The sequence below is a fragment of the Lutjanus erythropterus genome, chromosome 16, assembly GCF_056507025.1.
Source record: "Lutjanus erythropterus isolate fLutEry1 chromosome 16, fLutEry1.hap2, whole genome shotgun sequence".
NCBI lineage: Eukaryota > Metazoa > Chordata > Actinopteri > Lutjaniformes > Lutjanidae > Lutjanus > Lutjanus erythropterus.
Window position 1 is genome coordinate 30,712,067 of NC_139332.1, and position 19,155 is coordinate 30,731,221.

Here is a 19,155-nt window from a genome sequence, read left to right on the forward strand (position 1 = left end):
TTCCTTCTGGGACGACGGCCATGCAGACCGACTTGATGCAGTGTGCGGCATATGGTCTGAGCACTGACAGGCTGACCTCCCACTTCTTCAACCACTGCAGCAATGCGTGCAGCACTCATATGTCTGTTTTTTCAAGCCAACTTCTGGATATGATGCAGAGCGCAAGTAATGTGTCAAGTAATTTTCAGTGGATAGAAAATCTATACTGCTATACACGCTGTACACTGACTACTTGAAAGTATATCCAAGTTTCATTTCTATAGTATTGTCACTTGAGAAGATATAATAAAATGTTTGCTGAAATGTGAGGGGTGCACTCATTTTTGTGACATACTGTATGTTGATACTTGGTGATTGTTAAACCAACAATAGTGGAATCTTTCTTCCACTTCATGTGTGTGTCCTCAGTGAAGTGTATCAGTCTCTGCAGGAGCTTCCAGCTGCAGCAGTCAGTTCAGTTTCTGTTCAGTCTGACTGAGGGAGGTTTTTGTACGACGACTTTTCACTGTGTGAACACCCACTGACTGTTGATGTTATGGAGACTCTGACAGTAGTAAACTGCTGCATCTTCAGTCTGGACTCCACTGATGGTCAGAGTGAAGTCAGAGTTTGATCCACTGCCTGTAAAACGATCTGGAATCCCTGATACTCGAGTGTTAGCATAGTAAATGAACAGTTTAGGACTTTCTCCATCTCTCTGTTGGTACCAGGCCAAATAGTGCTTGTTGTTATAAACATGAACATTCTGACTGGTCCTACATTTGATGGAGACGGAGCCTCCCAGAGCAGACCTCACTGCTCCAGGCTGAGTCACTGTGACCTGACCTCTGGACTCTGAGGACACAGAGACAAAAACATAAAGCAGCGTCATGGTTTTGTGGGCTTCATTTCAGAGGGACGGATGTTGATAGAGGAGAGGAGTTTGATTCTCTGGACTTTACCTGTGAAGCAGCAGCAGAGGAGAGTCCAGATGAGGACGCAGATCAAAGTCATGTTTTTGATGAGGAGGATTTCTGTGTCTTCTGTTGTCATGAAGGACAGCTGTCAGTCATCCAGTCTTCAACTCTCAGGACTATAAACTCTCCCAGAGCACTGGAGCATGGTGCTGCTGATGCAAAGTGGCTCTGTATGGAAATGCTCTGACTGACTCACTGGGACTCTGATACTGGTTTTACTCTCTGACTGCTCTCTGAAACTCTTTCTCTCACTCTATGTGTCAACATTAATATGTTCTTGTTTAACAATAAATATTCACATGTATCATAAATATGACATGTCATTTGATTTTATTCTTTGGACACATATATCAGGATCATTAGTCAAATTCATGCACAAAGTTACAGTTAAGACTAAGAGGCCCATTTTCTCAACATCACTTTTTTTAAAAATTACTTTTGCCTTTATTTGATGGAGACAGCTGAAGTAAGGACAGGAAATAGGGTAGAGAGAGAGAGGGGGGGGTGATGACACGTGGAAACGGCCAAAGGCTGAAGTCAAAGCAGCGGCTGCTACAGAGGACTGGCAGAAGATTTGTACTAATACACATTATAAGATCAATATGTTCTCTTTTATTACTAATATTTTCCCATGAAGGAGATCCTTGTTCCTCTGTTATATTCATGTGTTGTTAAATTGCATCAAGAAGTTATTCTGAAGATCTGGATTTAAATGACAATGAATTTCACTGGAAAAAATAAAAAGCAGGGTGTCGTCTGTATAAAGTGATGTAACATGAAATTAAATTGAGATTTTAAACAAAGTAATGTTTAAATGAGACCTTGTAACTTCACCATAAGGTTCTTCATGAAAGAGAGGATCATATGTCTGTATCTCTACCTGTCTGTTAGAAGAATTAACACATTTCATTTTTCATTTTTTTGCAGTCATACTGATATTTTATTAAAACAAAAAAGGCCTGCTCATTCAATCAGTTATGACCATCGATATTATAGATGTACAATAACTGTTGTTATTAATATCTTTAAATAAAACAGTGGGTTTATTTAATTCAAATTTATTAACTACAAAACACTCAAAATGTTAGAGTGTAATAAAGTGTATCAGTGATACTGTGCAATTTCTAACAACATCCAGTGAATTCAAGTTTTTTAAAAATCTTCTCCAGGTTTCTGAAGGAACCAGTTGAGGCAAATACCAACACTTGAACGGACTTTACATCTGATAGAGACGGTCTGTCCTGGAACAACGGACTGAGATCCAGGAGACTGAGTCAGGATGATTTCTCCTGATGAATCTGGAAAACATGAAAAAAAGAGGAGAAGAGTTATTGAGACAAATCCAGTTTGAAGAAAGAATCACTTCTTTAACACGGCGAACAGATAATAATAATAATAATAATAAACTTTATTTATATAGCACTTTTCTTAACAAGGTTACAAAGTGCTGTACAGAAAAAAAATAAAAAATATGAGCAGCCAAAACAAAAAATGGAAGAAGGTCAGTGCTGCTTGTTTCAGTGTTTCTCCATCACAGCAGAGCATCACTGTGGTGAACCTGGTTGCATCCTGAAGCAAAGTTTTCAGAAGAGAGTCTCACCCTGAACAAGGAGCCACAGGGTGACCAGCAGGAGAATCAGTGACATCATCATCGTGCTGCCGGTGTGTCCGTGCATCTGGGAAAAATTTTCAAGCTGATAAGATTTGAGGATAAAATTCTTCTTTTCTGAGGAACATAAAGTCACAAAATATGTTTTGCATTGCTCATATAGAGGTTGAGAGTCCTGAAATTTCAATGTGATGTTTCAAACATTGTGAATTTGGTTTGTGTCTCTACATCAGTGGAGCTGATTCTAATGATTTTACTGATCGGATTTGGCTTCTTCACTGCGGCGGTTCTCTTTGTTGTGGAATCTGCCTCACTTGCCTCACTAGCTCTCAGAATGTTCCCTGAGTCTCTCTTTATATGGGTGACAACACAGTTGTGAAGGGTCCAGTCATAGGTCATCTAACCTGAACAGGCACACTAGTAGTTGATCACTCTGCATAACTATAGTCCACAGCTGCAGAAGTAGGAGAGTAGTGCATCCCCCTAATACTTTCTCCTGAGGTCCCAAGGTTATGGCTTATCGGGCAGACAGACTGTCTCCACATTCTCTAGCAGGGCACAATATGTGAGCAAGGCCGACAGATACAGTGATTTAGAGCAAAGAGGTGCATAACTTCTTGTTTTTCACTTATGTCCAATACAATTTGTATACACATAGATAGACACATCAGGCCCATACAAGGTAGCGTGTCAAATTCCAGGGAATGTCAGGGGACAGTTAAATACGTTCACTCGAGAAGAGACCTTCAGAATTGGGTTGGCAGTCACAATTTTCTCTGTGTAGTGCTAATCTGAAATTTCCTTGATTGAGCTTCATTAAATACTCCTGTGTAAGTCATCTGGGACTCCCAAACTCTTCTTCAGTGTCTGAGTGAACCATTCTTCAGAATTTCCACTACACTCTTCATTTGAGGAAACTTTCAGGTTGTTTCGGTGGGCTCTTTGAATTTCAGGAGAAAACTGGTGGAGAGACAATGAACATGGTAAATCATCTGGGAGTGGTTGTATCTGTGTCCTCAGTGAAGTGTATCAGTCTCTGCAGGAGCTTCCAGCTGCAGCAGTCAGTTCAGTTTCTGTTCAGTCTGACTGAGGGAGGTTTTTGTATGACGGTTTTTCACTGTGTGATCACATACTGACTGTTGGGGTAGTGAAGACTCTGACAGTAGTAAACTGCTGCATCTTCAGTCTGGACTCCACTGATGGTCAGAGTGAAGTCAGAGTTTGATCCACTTCCTGTAAAACGATCTGGAATCCCTGATACTCGAGTGCTAGTCTGGTAAATGAGAAGTTTAGGAGTTTCTCCATCTCTCTGTTGGTACCAGGATAAGTAGTTCCCATGAATATTCTGACTGGTCCTACATGTGATGGAGACGGAGCCTCCCACAGCAGACCTCACTGTTCCAGGCTGAGTCACCGTATACTGACCTCTGGACTCTGAGGACACAGAGACAAAAACATAAAGCAGCGTCATGGTTTTGTGGGCTTCATTTCAGAGGGACGGATGTTGATAGAGGAGAGGAGTTTGATTCTCTGGACTTTACCTGTGAAGCAGCAGCAGAGGAGAGTCCAGATGAGGACGCAGATCAAAGTCATGTTTTTGATGAGGAGGATTTCTGTGTCTTCTGTTGTCATGAAGGACAGCTGTCAGTCATCCAGTCTTCAACTCTCAGGACTATAAACTCTCCCAGAGCACTGGAGCATGGTGCTGCTGATGCAAAGTGGCTCTCTATGGAAATGCTCTGACCGACTCCAACAGGAACTTGGATTATTCTCATGATGCTCTTTATCAATGGATCAATCAGTGTATTGATTGAAAATGTGTCAGTGCTCATTTGTATGTGACTTTGGTTTGAGTTTGACACATTTTCTCCGCAATATTTTGTGAACTCCACCTAATTATTTATTATCAGACAAAACAACTTCACCATGGAAAAAAAATATTATTTGATTCATCACGATCTACAATAAACATCTGTTTATAATAACTATTTATATTTGTCAGGATTTTTTGGCACATTTTTCTTTGGAATTATTTTCTTTGACTGAAAGAAAAACTGGTAATGCTTTTAACAGTTAAAACAAAAAGGGTGATTAGTAATTGGTTAAAGTATTTAACAAATTCTTCACAAATATTTATTATGTGATTAACCTTTTTGTTTTAACTGTTAAAAGCATTACCAGTTTTTCTTTGATGAGTTTGTTTGTGTCAAAGTCAGAGAGCCGTGTCTCTACAGTCAGAGGTTTTTGTACGGCGACTCAATGAGTTTGTATCACTGTGGTACACGTTTGGTGGAGGAACCAGACTGGATGTTGGAAGTAAGTCAAATATTTACATTTATTTTATGATTTTAGGAGCTGTTTCCTTTTATTCACCTTTGTATTCAGCATATCAGGTAAAAAAAAAGTCAAATTTGTACATTATTTTTAATTTTTGCAGTAATATTTTACACTAACAAAGTTTGTTTCAACATTAGAAATTCAAATTTTCATTTCAGTAATAGAAAATGTTGAAGCAGACATCAAATCTTGATTTCAAACTTTAATAGTTTGCAGCATCTTGAAGGATTGTAGGTTTAGTTCAGTCTGTCAAAGTCAGAGAGCCGTGTCTCTCTACAGTCAGAGGTTTTTGTACGGCGACTCAATGAGTTTGTATCACTGTGGTGGACTTTTGGTGGAGGAACCAGACTGGATGTTGGAAGTAAGTTTCTGTACAATTACTAAATAAAATATTGTAATGTTAATTTTTTAAATTAATGGTTTTTGGATATTTGAGGCAGATAAATATATTTTAATTTAAACTATTGTATTATTCATGTTGTTATTTCTCCACCTTTACCATGGACACTAACTCGGCTGCTTAACTTTGTGTCACAATTACCTTTGATACTGAAATTTAAAAATTGATTTAAAAATTTAAGAACTGTTGAATTGAAAAGCTAAAATCTTTTGATGAAAACTGTTAAGATTACTTTAGTATTTCCATGTTCATGATAACTGTTTCTCAGTTAATTAAGATTCAATTATTCAAACAAAACTGAAGTGAAGATAAATGCAGATATTTGAAATTGTGTAAAATCTGCGATCTCTTTATTGTTTCATCTTGTGTCACTTTTTGAAAATCTTTTAAACTGTTTGATGATGATGATTTAAAACCACATGAAGAACATTTGATTAGAGCCAGTTCATTTTCTGTATGTGTTTATGGTTCCACTGAATAGTTTAAAGTAAAGTATAGTTCAGGTATTTGATGATTTTTCTGATAAAGTTTTATTTCCAGTGTAGTTTGATAAATTTCAGCTCATTCTGTGTGATGATTCTCTCTGTGCTGATATGCATGAGAGGCTTCTTAAAGGGAAGTGAAACAATGTGTGAGTGAGTGACTGGTGGAGCAGAAAAAGCATCTGACAGAAACTCCTTAAAGGAGAAAATCAACTGTCACACAGTAAAGGTGTCCAAGTGTCTGCTGGTTGATTGACAGCTGTGTGGTCCCCAACTCTAAGCTGATTGGTGTCTCCTAGGTGATGCCCGTCCCACCCTGACGGTGCTACCCCCCTCCATTGAGGAGCTGCAGGACGGGAAGGCCACGCTCATGTGTCTGGCCAACAAGGGCTTCCCCTCAGACTGGAGTCTGTCCTGGAAGGTGGACGGCAGCAGCAGCATCAGCTGGGAGGAGAGCAGGAGCCGCGTTGTGCTGGAGAAGGACGGCCGCTACAGCTGGAGCAGCACCCTGAGGCTCCCTGCAGACCACTGGAGGAAGGTGGGCTCTGTGACCTGTGAGGCCACCCAGGGCTCCCAGACTCCACTCTCAGAGACACTGAGGAGAGACCAGTGTTCCCAGTCCTGACCTGACTCACTGGGACTCTGATACTGGTTTTACTCTGATACTGCTCTCAGTCTGCTCTCTGTAACTGTCTCTCTCTCTCTCTCTCTCTCTCTCTCTCTCTGTTGATCTCTTTCTTTCCCTCACTAACTCTCTAATTACGTGTCACTGATAAAGATTTTCTTTGCTTATTGTAATTTTTATCATTTCATTATAATAAAGATCAGTTCATCAAATCAGCTGTTTTCATGATTGTTTTTGTAAAAGTAAGAGATGTGTCTGTGTTTACAGTTCTGTTAAATCCAGAAATTTTAACTTGTAAGATCTGATTAATAACTACAAGAAGGGCAGATGAAAATTTAGTGATCTATAACAGGATGTCATCTGCATACAAGATTATTTTCTGTTGGTGTGAATGAACAGATGTCTGAGATGAACAGTCAGAGTGTCAATTATGAAAGGAAAGCTTATAAGTTTCTTAACAAATACTAAATAGAATGAGACATCATAGAAATCAAAATAAGCAGAGTATCGTCTGCAGATTGTATTTTGGTTGATTTCAGAGAATGTATAAATTTTTATTGGGTGAACTTTGATCATGATGCTGATTTGTGTCTCCTATTTTTCTTTAAACTGGTAATAGTTGAGAAAACTGTGATCAGTATGAGGCTGAGATCAAAGATCAGGACCAAAACTTTTCACATCAACTGTCTCAGGTTGGCTGTTTCTGATCAGAACATGGGATTATAATGGGATGTGAATGGATAATGAGAAAGTGTTAAAGAGAAAGTAATTTGATCTACAACAACGTTTTGTTTTTCATTAAACTTTTGATACTTGTTCATTAGCTGTTAAAGCAACACTGAGGAAATGTTCAAGACTTCATGTGTGTGTCCTCAGTGAACTGTATCAGTCTCTGCAGGAGCTTCCAGCTGCAGCAGTCAGTTCAGTTTCTGTTCAGTCTGACTGAGGGAGGTTTTTGTACGATGACTTTTCACTGTGTGAACACCCACTGACTGTTGATGTAATGTCGACTCTTACAGTAGTAAACTGCTGCATCTTCAGTCTGGACTCCACTGATGGTCAGAGTGAAGTCAGAGTTTGATCCACTGCCTGTAAAACGATCTGGAATCCCTGATACTCGAGTGCTAGTATAGTAAATGAGAAGTTTAGGAGTTTCTCCATCTCTCTGTTGGTACCAGGCTAAAAGGTGTTTGTTGTTATGAACATAAACATCCTGACTGATCCTACATGTGATGGAGAAGGAGGCTCCCACAGCAGACCTCACTGCTCCAGGCTGAGTCACTGTGACCTGACCTCTGGACTCTGAGGACAGAGAGACAAAAACATAAAGCAGCGTCATGGTTTTGTGGGCTTCATTTCAGAGGGACGGATGTTGATAGAGGAGAGGAGTTTGATTCTCTGGACTTTACCTGTGAAGCAGCAGCAGAGGAGAGTCCAGATGAGGACGCAGATCAAAGTCATGTTTTTGATGAGGAGGATTTCTGTGTCTTCTGTTGTCATGAAGGACAGCTGTCAGTCATCCAGTCTTCAACTCTCAGGACTATAAACTCTCCCAGAGCACTGGAGCATGGTGCTGCTGATGCAAAGTGGCTCTCTATGGAAAATAAGTCAGTATGTTTATTTGAATAACATCTTTCATGAGCAGACATCACAAAGTCCTTCACAATAAAAGACAATAAAGCAAACACAAGAAAGTGTTACGGCAGTGCAGACATCAAGGTCAAAACTGAAGACAAAACAAACTATCCAGAAAAAATAAATGGATCTTGAACTCGATTTGACAGGTGTCAAAGTCCAATCAGAGAGAGCTCTACAGTTATGGATCTCGATACATGTTCAACGATGCAATATATCTATAAATTTTTAAGTGACCAAAGATTCGGTTCATTACGATTCAGCCCGGTCATAATATGATACAAAATGATACAATATAAGACCATTCTATTAATGCTGTATTTGTGGAGTGTTATTAGTTGCAAAAAGAAATCCTGATAGTTTTACTAAATATCGTAACGTAGGATACTAAAGGCATCCAGTGAGAGCGGTACAGGCAGAGGCAGGAGGAGAGAGAAAGCAGAGGAAAGTTACAGTGGCACTTCACTGATACCAAAAATGAAACATATACACGTCCTAATGAGATGCATTGATACTCTAGTGCTGCATTGATTTGTTCCTGATTCATGTTCAGCATTTTACTGAAACAGGTCGTCTGAACAGATGCACTCGTATCTGACACATTAAAGACTGAAGCACCACATAGATGAGTGAATCGTTACACACTTACCCTGCTAGCTTTGTTAACTTAATCAATGTAGAGTTACTTATTTTCACCAAACCAGGATTTTTTTTTTCCCTGATCATAACCAGGCCATAAGCAAACCACCAACCTGTTTGTGCTTTTACTTTGAAAGTGTACACAGATGTTGCATGTTTGTTATTGCTAACTTTAATGCAGAAGGGTATCTGCAGCCTCACAGTCTGAAGTGTAGGGACACTGACCAATGTGTTGGGAAGAGATACTTGGTGATTGTTTGTTAAACCAACAATAATGAAATCTTTCTTCCACTTCATGTGTGTGTCCTCAGTGAAGTGTGTCAGTCTCTGCAGGAGCTTCCAGCTGCAGCAGTCAGTTCAGTTTCTGTTCAGTCTGACTGAGGGAGGTTTTTGTACGACGACTTTTCACTGTGTGAGCAGATACTGACTGTTGATGACATGAAGACTCTGACAGTAGTAAACTGCTGCATCTTCAGTCTGGACTCCACTGATGGTCAGAGTGAAGTCAGAGTTTGATCCACTGCCTGTAAAACGATCTGGAATCCCTGATACTCGAGTGCTAGCATAGTAAATGAGAAGTTTAGGAGTTTCTCCATCTCTCTGTTGGTACCAGGCTAAAAAGTGGTAGTTGTTATAAACATGAACATCCTGACTGGTCCTACATGTGATGGAGACGGAGCCTCCCACAGCAGACCTCACTGCTCCAGGCTGAGTCACTGTGACCTGACCTCTGGACTCTGAGGACACAGAGACAAAAACATAAAGCAGCGTCATGGTTTTGTGGGCTTCATTTCAGAGAGACGGATGTTGATAGAGGAGAGGAGTTTGATTCTCTGGACTTTACCTGTGAAGCAGCAGCAGAGGAGAGTCCAGATGAGGACGCAGATCAAAGTCATGTTTTTGATGAGGAGGATTTCTGTGTCTTCTGTTGTCATGAAGGACAGCTGTCAGTCATCCAGTCTTCAACTCTCAGGACTATAAACTCTCCCAGAGCACTGGAGCATGGTGCTGCTGATGCAAAGTGGCTCTCTATGGAAATGCTCTGACTGACTCCTACAGGAACTTGTCATTTCTTCAAGTCAAAGCATTGCATGTTGCAACAAGCAAAACAAAATTTAAGGCCATAAATTCACCACATGCGTGACACACATGGAGTTCAGGGGTGAAAGGATCATCTTAGTTCTGGTTAAACTCGTGTCATCAGAGGATCATTTTAATTTAGTTACCCAAATTAATTAAAATAAGAAACTGTATACATGTTCATTATGTGTAATGGTCTATGGTCTAATTTTCAGTCTCTTTATTTTACCTCTGTTTAATATCTCACCATCACAGTGTTGCTTGTAACTAATCATGGATGATGTATCCACGCTACATGCATGATCCAGACTACACAGCAGACATATATAGAAATAAAAATACAGAAAAAACAAGTTATTTTAAATTGGTTTACAGGGATCTCATATTTTATCTATTCAAATTTTGTAGTATTTTGATAGTCTTACATGTTTTTGACCTTGTCACTTTTTATAAATATATTTCTGATAATCTTCCACGTACCACTAGAGTCATCTTACGTACCACCAGTTGTTCTCGTACCACAGCTGGAGAAAAGATATTTTAAATAACAGGCCCAATGAAACTCAGTACTTAGAAAAAAGGAAAGACCTTCTCATCTCATTAGTGTCATACAGGCATTAGATCCATTAAATTCACAGAGACTGGGTTTATCAAAGGGTCACATTTCTAGTTTGTTTTTTTAATAACATTAGGTGATATTTTCAAAAATAAATGTCAGGGTTATGAACACAATGTGTGATGCTTCTATTACTACAACCTGATTTATGCCTCTGAGTGTCGCTGTATTTACACCTTCATCTTTTTGAAATATCTCTGTAGGAACACAAACATACTGTAACTTATGAACAACCTTTACCAACATTTAATTCCATGCAGCAGCTGTACTCAGACTGTACACACACCACTACATGCTGCTATACACTGCAGTTCTTCCTTTTGCCATTTCCATTCCCCTTGATGTGACATGTTCATCTGCTCTAACAAATGGTGTCTTCTTTTTGCAATAATGCTATAAAAGTTATAATATCCTCATAACAAATCAGTTTCTGCAAGAACAAATAATCTTTCCAGCATCATTGTTTCTGCTCTGTATAAGAAAGTGAGTTTGAAAGAAAATAAAACAATTGATTGTGGGTTTTCTTTCTGTATTGGACGTTTTGAGAATAAGAACAAGGTGGAGGAAGAGTTCAAAGGTCAGGACCAAGACTTTTCTCAGGCAGTGACCAGGATTTTGAGTATTTGGAAAATCTGATACAAATATGGGATTACAAGGTGATGATGAGGAGCTGTAATGTGAAAGATGGTATGATTTCATCCAAGACAATTTTTTTAGATTCTGTGTGTATCGTCACTGAAGTGTATCAGTGTGTGTTATGTGTGTGAGTCCAACACTGTTTTTCATTACTTATATATGTTGACATAATTAAACTAATTATTAGATATGTTGTTTTGTAACTATAAAATGTCTACTTTTACAAACATTGAAGTCTAAAGTATCTCTGGTTTGTATCGTGTCTGTCCTCAGTGAAGTGTATCAGTCTCTGCAGGAGCTTCACCTTTACCATGGACACTAACTCGGCTGCTTAACTTTGTGTCACAATTACCTTTGATACTGAAATTTAAAAATTGATTTAAAAATGTAAAAACTGTTGAAATGAAAAGCTAAAATATTTTGATGAAAACTGTTAAGATTACTTTAGTATTTTCCATGTTCATGATAACTGTTTCTCAGTTAATTAAGATTCAATTATTCAAACAAAACTGAAGTGAAGTGAAGAGAAATACAGATATTTGAAATTGTGTAAAATCTGCGATCTCTTAATTGTTTCATCTTGTGTCACTTTTTGAAAATCTTTTAAACTGTTTGATGATGATGATTTAAAACCACATGAAGAACATTTGATTAGAGCCAGTTCATTTTCTGTATGTGTTTATGGTTCCACTGAATAGTTTAAAGTAAAGTATAGTTCAGGTGTTTGATGATTTTTCTGATAAAGTTTTATTTCCAGTGTAGTTTGATATATTTCAGCTCATTCTGTGTGATGATTCTCTCTGTGCTGATATGCATGAGAGGCTTCTTAAAGGGAAGTGAAACAATGTGTGAGTGAGTGACTGGTGGAGCAGAAAAAGCATCTGACAGAAACTCCTTAAAGGAGAAAATCAACTGTCACACAGTAAAGGTGTCCAAGTGTCTGCTGGTTGATTGACAGCTGTTTGGTCCCCGTCCTCTAAGCTGATTGGTGTCTCCTAGGTGATGCCCGTCCCACCCTGACGGTGCTGCCCCCCTCCGTTGAGGAGCTGCAGGAGGGGAAGGCCACGCTCATGTGTCTGGCCAACAAGGGCTTCCCCTCAGACTGGAGTCTGTCCTGGAAGGTGGACGGCAGCAGCAGCATCAGCTGGGAGGAGAGCAGGAGCCGCGTTGTGCTGGAGAAGGACGGCCGCTACAGCTGGAGCAGCACCCTGAGGCTCCCTGCAGACCACTGGAGGAAGGTGGGCTCTGTGACCTGTGAGGCCACCCAGGGCTCCCAGACTCCACTCTCAGAGACACTGAGGAGAGACCAGTGTTCCCAGTCCTGACCTGACTCACTGGGACTCTGATACTGGTTTTACTCTGATACTGCTCTCAGTCTGCTCTGTAACTCTCTCTCTCTCTCTCTCTCTCTCTCTCTCTCTCTCTGTTCATCTCTTTCTTTCCCTCACTAACTCTCTAATTACGTGTCACTGATAAAGATTTTCTTTGCTTATTGTAATTTTTATCATTTCATTATAATAAAGATCAGTTCATCAAATCAGCTGTTTTCGTGTTTGTTTTTGTAAAAGTAAGAGATGTGTCTGTGTTTACAGTTTTGTTGAATCCAGAACTTCTGTCATGAATTATTTGTAAATTCTTATTAATAACTTTGAGAAGAGAAGATTTATGATCTATAACAGGATGTCATCTGCATACAAGGTTACTTTTTATTGGTGTGAATGAACAGATGTCTGAGATGATGATGGATTTTCTGATGAACACAGTCAGAGTTTCAATTATGAAAGGAAAGAATAGTGTAAGAGTAAAAGGACACCTGTGTCAAGTGAATTAAATAAATTCATACTGAAGTATTTCTTTGTATTTGTTACTGATTAAACAATAAAACTACATTTTCTGTCAGGGCCTTTTTATGCAGCAGCTCACCAAACAGATCAGAAGATACACACACAGTACATAGGAAGAAAGAAAAACACTGTTTATAACAACTAACAACAAACCAAGACTACAAGACTAAAGATGTATGCATGTTTTAATTACACCACTTCATAAAAGTGTGAAAGTGTGAATCACAGCTCCTCAAGATGTTTATAGACAGTCCTTAGGATGAAGAGCTTGGCGTTTATCTTTAACTGATCTTTTAAAAAGTCTCAAGAGGGCAACTGGCCTGTTAGGATTCAGATTCAGTTCTTATCAATTATCAATATAAATAAACTAAGAACTTTTAGCAGCAATAAAAGTGACTAAAAACAATGTCAGTGTACCTCCAGTGTCTATTCCAGGTGATGTCAGGTTACTGTTAGCTATTGTTCATGAGTTTAATTGTTTGATGAAAGAAAGAGTCACAGAGCCTGCTGGTCCTGGCTCTGAGGCTGTGATAACACCTGCCAGAAGGCAGCAGCTGAAAAAGTCCATTATTGTGGTGGCTGTGGTCCTTGATGATTGTGTGGACGTCTGTAAGTGTCTATATACAGGGAGGTTCACATCCACTGATATCTCAAATTGTCCTCTCAACCCTTTTTATTGCTCTGTGGCTGTGACAGGTTTGTACGTCTCAAGTTTTTCTTTGGAACTGGTATGATAAAACTACAGATGACTGAGATTTGAAAACAATGATGAAAGACACTGTCAAGCTGTGCTGCAGGAGCGCTTGATTATACTCTTAAATAGATGTGGACCATGGACACCTAGTAGTTCTGCTTATGATCCTTTCTGAAGTTTACTTGGAGGTCATGTTCCACATCTGCACAACAGCAGGTCAGCATCTGTATTGGACATGTGGACAAGTCAGAGCCTCCATGATCTCCATAATCATCTGAAGACGACATCAACATCATGTGGACCGAAGCAAATCCTGACACACAGCAGCTTAATTATATAATGTAGATATATAAAGAAATATCATCTGGACCTGGAATCAATGTGGTAACACTTTTGTGTGTGTGTGTGTGTGTGTGTGTGTGTGTGTGTCCTCAGTGAAGTGTATCAGTCTCTGCAGGAGCTTCCAGCTGCAGCAGTCAGTTCAGTTTCTGTTCAGTCTGACTGAGGGAGGTTTTTGTACGACGACTTTTCACTGTGTGAACAGATGCTGACTGTTGATGTAATGTTGACTCGTACAGTAGTAAACTGCTGCATCTTCAGTCTGGACTCCACTGATGGTCAGAGTGAAGTCAGAGTTTGATCCACTGCCTGTAAAACGATCTGGAATCCCTGATTCTCGAGTGCTCGCACAGTAAATGAGAGGTTTAGGAGTTTCTCCATCTCTTTGTTTGAACCAGGTTAAACGGTGGCAGTTGCTATAAACAAAAACATCCTGACTGGTCCTGCATCTGATGGAGACGGAGCCTCCCACAGCAGACCTCACTGCTCCAGGCTGAGTCACTGTGACCTGACCTCTGGACTCTGAGGACACAGAGACAAAAACATAAAGCAGCGTCATGGTTTTGTGGGCTTCATTTCAGAGGGACGGATGTTGATAGAGGAGAGGAGTTTGATTCTCTGGACTTTACCTGTGAAGCAGCAGCAGAGGAGAGTCCAGATGAGGACGCAGATCAAAGTCATGTTTTTGATGAGGAGGATTTCTGTGTCTTCTGTTGTCATGAAGGACAGCTGTCAGTCATCCAGTCTTCAACTCTCAGGACTATAAACTCTCCCAGAGCACTGGAGCATGGTGCTGCTGATGCAAAGTGGCTCTCTATGGAAATGCTCTGACTGACTCACTGGGACTCTGATACTGGTTTTACTCTGATCCTGCTCTCAGTCTGCTCTCTGAAACTTTTTCTCTCATTATGTGTTTCAGTGTTTTCTTGCTTGCTGTATTGTTCATTATTTTCACAGTTTAACAATAAAAATGTTTTCAAATAGTGGTTTCTGTGTGTATTTTATATTTATTAAAGTTAATTTTTATACACCTTTCGTTGGCATATATTTCAACTGAAGATCACTCATGAGAATAAGTAATGAAGCTACAACTGTGCAAAGAGTGTCCTTTTTGTAAATCACATATTAATATTTTCATAATTGTGAAATTTATTTTCACATTCATCATGGTTTAATGAACACTGGTAACAAGACCTATAATAATTAAAGCATTTTCGTTAAAAAAAAAAGTATATCCATTTATCTCATATCACTGATTTTTTTTTCTTGGTGAAGGTCCATATATTGTATAGACTTAATATGTATGTTAACTTTTTGGATAGGTTTGTATCTCCGAATAAATATAAGGACATCACAAAAATGTGTCTCTAGAATTAGAAATAAAGAGCAGGATATCATCAGCATAGAGTGATCTGAGACTGAGATCTGAGATTTTAACCTCAGGAATGTTTTAAATAAGTGACGACAATGCAATTTCTATCTTTAAATTAATTAAAGAATTACTCATCTCATTAGTGGTGTACATGCATATATTTTCAGGAGTAATTGCTTCCTTATGTTCCTGTTTTAATATTCACAGTAGATCCATTAAAACCACAGACACCAGCTTCATGTTGTGACATGTTCATCTGTTCTTCAAATGTTGTTTTCTTCTTGTTGACATTAACACTCTAGAAAGTTTAATGTATTAATATGGTGATGACTCATACTTTTTTTAACTGGATATCTGTGAAATAGCTGTGATCCAGTCAAAGGTCATGACCAAGTCTTTTCTCATTATCTGTCTCAGGTTGGCTCCTCTTGATTATATGGAATATTAGATCAGAACCTAAAACAATGAATTAAAATGACTGTGTGTGTGTGTGTGTGTGTGTGTGTGTGTGTGTGTGTGTGTGTGTCCTCAGTGAAGTGTATCAGTCTCTGCAGGAGCTTCCAGCTGCAGCAGTCAGTTCAGTTTCTGTTCAGTCTGACTGAGGGAGGTTTTTGTACGACGGTTTTTCACTGTGTGATCACATACTGACTGTTGGGGTAGTGGAGACTCTGACAGTAGTAAACTGCTGCATCTTCAGTCTGGACTCCACTGATGGTCAGAGTGAAGTCAGAGTTTGATCCACTGCCTGTAAAACGATCTGGAATCCCTGATACTCGAGTGTTTGCATTGTAAATGAACATTTTAGGAGTTTCTCCATCTCTCTGTTGGTACCAGGCTAAACGGTGGGAGCTGCCAGAAACATAAACATTCTGACTGGTCCTACATTTGATGGAGACGGAGCCTCCCACAGCAGAGCTCACTGCTCCAGGCTGAGTCACTGTATACTGACCTCTGGACTCTGAGGACACAGACAAAAACATAAAGCAGCGTCATGGTTTTGTGGGCTTCATTTCAGAGAGACGGATGTTGATAGAGGAGAGGAGTTTGATTCTCTGGACTTTACCTGTGAAGCAGCAGCAGAGGAGAGTCCAGATGAGGACGCAGATCAAAGTCATGTTTTTGATGAGGAGGATTTCTGTGTCTTCTGTTGTCATGAAGGACAGCTGTCAGTCATCCAGTCTTCAACTCTCAGGACTATAAACTCTCCCAGAGCACTGGAGCATGGTGCTGCTGATGCAAAGTGGCTCTCTATGGAAAATAAGTCAGTATGTTTATTTGAATAACATTCATGAGCAGAAATCACAACGTGCCTCACAGTAAAAGACAATAGTGCTTTTTCAGTCATTGTGTCACAATATATGCAAATACCCATGAGCTAATATAGGCTACATGAACCAATCCCAGTGCACAATATGTTAAATTGTTAATCGCATGCACCTGTGATTAATTGCAGCACACACACACACACACACACACACACACACACACACACACACAGAGCAATGAAACATGGATATGCTGCTGCTACAGTTACCTGTTGTGTGACAATAACAGATTTGCATCAGAGTATCGAGTCTGTGCATTGACAGAATTGATGTTAGAAAACTTGTAAAACAAACTGGCTTTGAAAGTGCAATGATGGAAAAAGAGAAAAACACGTCTACTGTTGTAAATGTTTCAGTAACATCAGAATTATCCAGGAGGATGCTGTGAGCACCAATCATGTTTCTGTGCCTCATCAATAGTCTTCTTCTTGTTTATAATGAGATGCACATGTAAGTTATTTTTTTAATGTGATATGCTTCAGGTGTGTTAATATGGACAGGAATTTTTCATAAAACACTGCTATAACACTTGTCTGGACGGACATTTGGTTTTAAAACACTGTTGTGAAAGAGGAAGTAATTTGATTTCAACAACATTTATTTTTATCATTAAACTTTTGATACTTGTTGAATGGTTGTTAAAGCAACAATGAGGAAATGTTCAAGACTTCATGTGTGTGTCCTCAGTGAAGTGTATCAGTCTCTGCAGGAGCTTCCAGCTGCAGCAGTCAGTTCAGTTTCTGTTCAGTCTGACTGAGGGAGGTTTTTGTACGATGATTTTTCACTGTGTGAACACACCCTGACTGTTGATAACATGATAACTCTGACAGTAGTAAACTGCTGCATCTTCAGTCTGGACTCCACTGATGGTCAGAGTGAAATCAGATTTTGATCCACTGCCTGTAAAACGATCTGGAATCCCTGATACTCGAGTGCTAGCATGGTAAATGAGAAGTTTAGGAGTTTCTCCATCTCTCTGTTGGTACCAGGCTAAAAGGTGGTAGTTGTTATGAACATGAACATTCTGACTGATCCTACATGTGATGGAGACGGAGCCTCCCACAGCAGACCTCACTGCTCCAGGCTGAGTCACTGTGACCTGACCTCTGGACTCTGAGGACACAGAGACAAAAACATAAAGCAGCGTCATGGTTTTGTGGGCTTCATTTCAGAGGGACGGATGTTGATAGAGGAGAGGAGTTTGATTCTCTGGACTTTACCTGTGAAGCAGCAGCAGAGGAGAGTCCAGATGAGGATGCAGATCAAAGTCATGTTTTTGATGAGGAGGATTTCTGTGTCTTCTGTTGTCATGAAGGACAGCTGTCAGTCATCCAGTCTTCAACTCTCAGGACTATAAACTCTCCCAGAGCACTGGAGCATGGTGCTGCTGATGCAAAGTGACTCTCTATGGAAAATAAGTCAGTATGTTTATTTGAATATCATCTTTCATGAGCAGAAATCACAAAGTGCTTCATAATAAAACCCAAAAAGGTAATTAAAAGACAGAGGAATGGACTTGAAGTACACACATCAAGTAAAAAATACCAGGCAAAACAAATTAAGCAGAAGAAAGAAATTGTTCTACAATCACCTTTAAAGTTGTCAATAGCAGCTATGACCTCAAGCACCTGGTTCCTTTTTCTCTTAAGCCTGAAGGAAGGATCAGCAAACAAAGCCTGATCAGAGCAGCTCAGATTAATACTGGTAGAACAAAGCTGCAGCAGATCTTTAATGTAGGCAGGTGTCTGACCATGTGAGGCTCTAAACATGATCACAAGAAGAATCTTAATTTACACCTGGGTCTGATGGAATCCAGTGAAAACAATTCAAAACTGGTGTTACATGACACCTTTTGGATCACTTGGTTTAAAAGCTTGTTAAGAGAAATTTTGACCACTTGTAAACAGTCTAAGGAATCATTTTTAAGGCAGAGGGAAAGGGAACTGTAGTAGTCATCTTCATCTCAGCAAGGGACACAAAGGACCAGTGTTAAAAACATTTCTCAGCTGGTAGGAAAAGACATGAATCCAAATTTTACATGCTGGTCAAGAGTAAAAGCCTGACTTATAAAAAGAACTACATTGCCAAAAGGAAGCTAAACACAAGAGAAGGGACTTCCCAGCACCCACTGAAGTATTTAGCTGTTGAAAATTATCTGTCATTCACTTTTTTATAGTTTGAATCAATTTGGTAGAATGGGTAGTTTTGCAACATTTCGAGGCTTCAATAAAATATATGATTTAATATCATCTCCATAACAATAGTTGGAGATACCTTTAAAATTACTTAACATGTGCTTGAGAATAATCATGTATTAGTGTCACAGGTCTGTAGAAATTACATCAAACCTGAGACAGAGTGTTTTGAACAGAGAAAGCTGTTTGAAACATAAGAGATGAACACCGCTGATCCAGAAAACTAAGTCTGTGTTTAAGTGAAAAAGCCTGACCTGAATTAACTTTGACTTCCACTCAAGGCTTAAGCTGATCCACTAAGGCAGTTCAGCCTCTCTCTCCCTCTCTCTCTCTCTCTCTCTCTCTCTCTCTCTCTCTCTCTCTCTCTCTCT

At 39.5% G+C, this 19,155-nt stretch overlaps 1 pseudogene and 1 gene segment (V, D, J or C); one reads left to right on the forward strand and one right to left on the reverse strand.

The window, feature by feature from the left end:
- The first annotated feature begins 4,810 nt into the window (after positions 1–4,810).
- LOC146313371 (Ig kappa-b4 chain C region pseudogene) lies at positions 4,811–12,544 on the forward strand (annotated as a pseudogene). 2 transcript variants are annotated; one of them, XR_014772044.1, is made up of 2 exons: positions 4,811–4,881; positions 12,015–12,544. The product of XR_014772044.1 is annotated as an Ig kappa-b4 chain C region pseudogene, transcript variant X2 (transcript). The 2 variants fall into 2 exon arrangements; XR_014772043.1 differs by lacking the exon at positions 12,015–12,544 and adding an exon at positions 6,084–6,624 and having other exon boundaries at positions 4,842–4,881.
- A 3,346-nt stretch (positions 12,545–15,890) lies between these two features.
- On the reverse strand, positions 15,891–16,499 carry LOC146313372 (Ig kappa chain V region 3547-like). The segment is given in 2 exon segments: positions 15,891–16,222; positions 16,328–16,499. Coding segments are annotated over 2 exon segments (423 nt in total).
- Between the last annotated feature and the right edge of the window lie 2,656 nt (positions 16,500–19,155).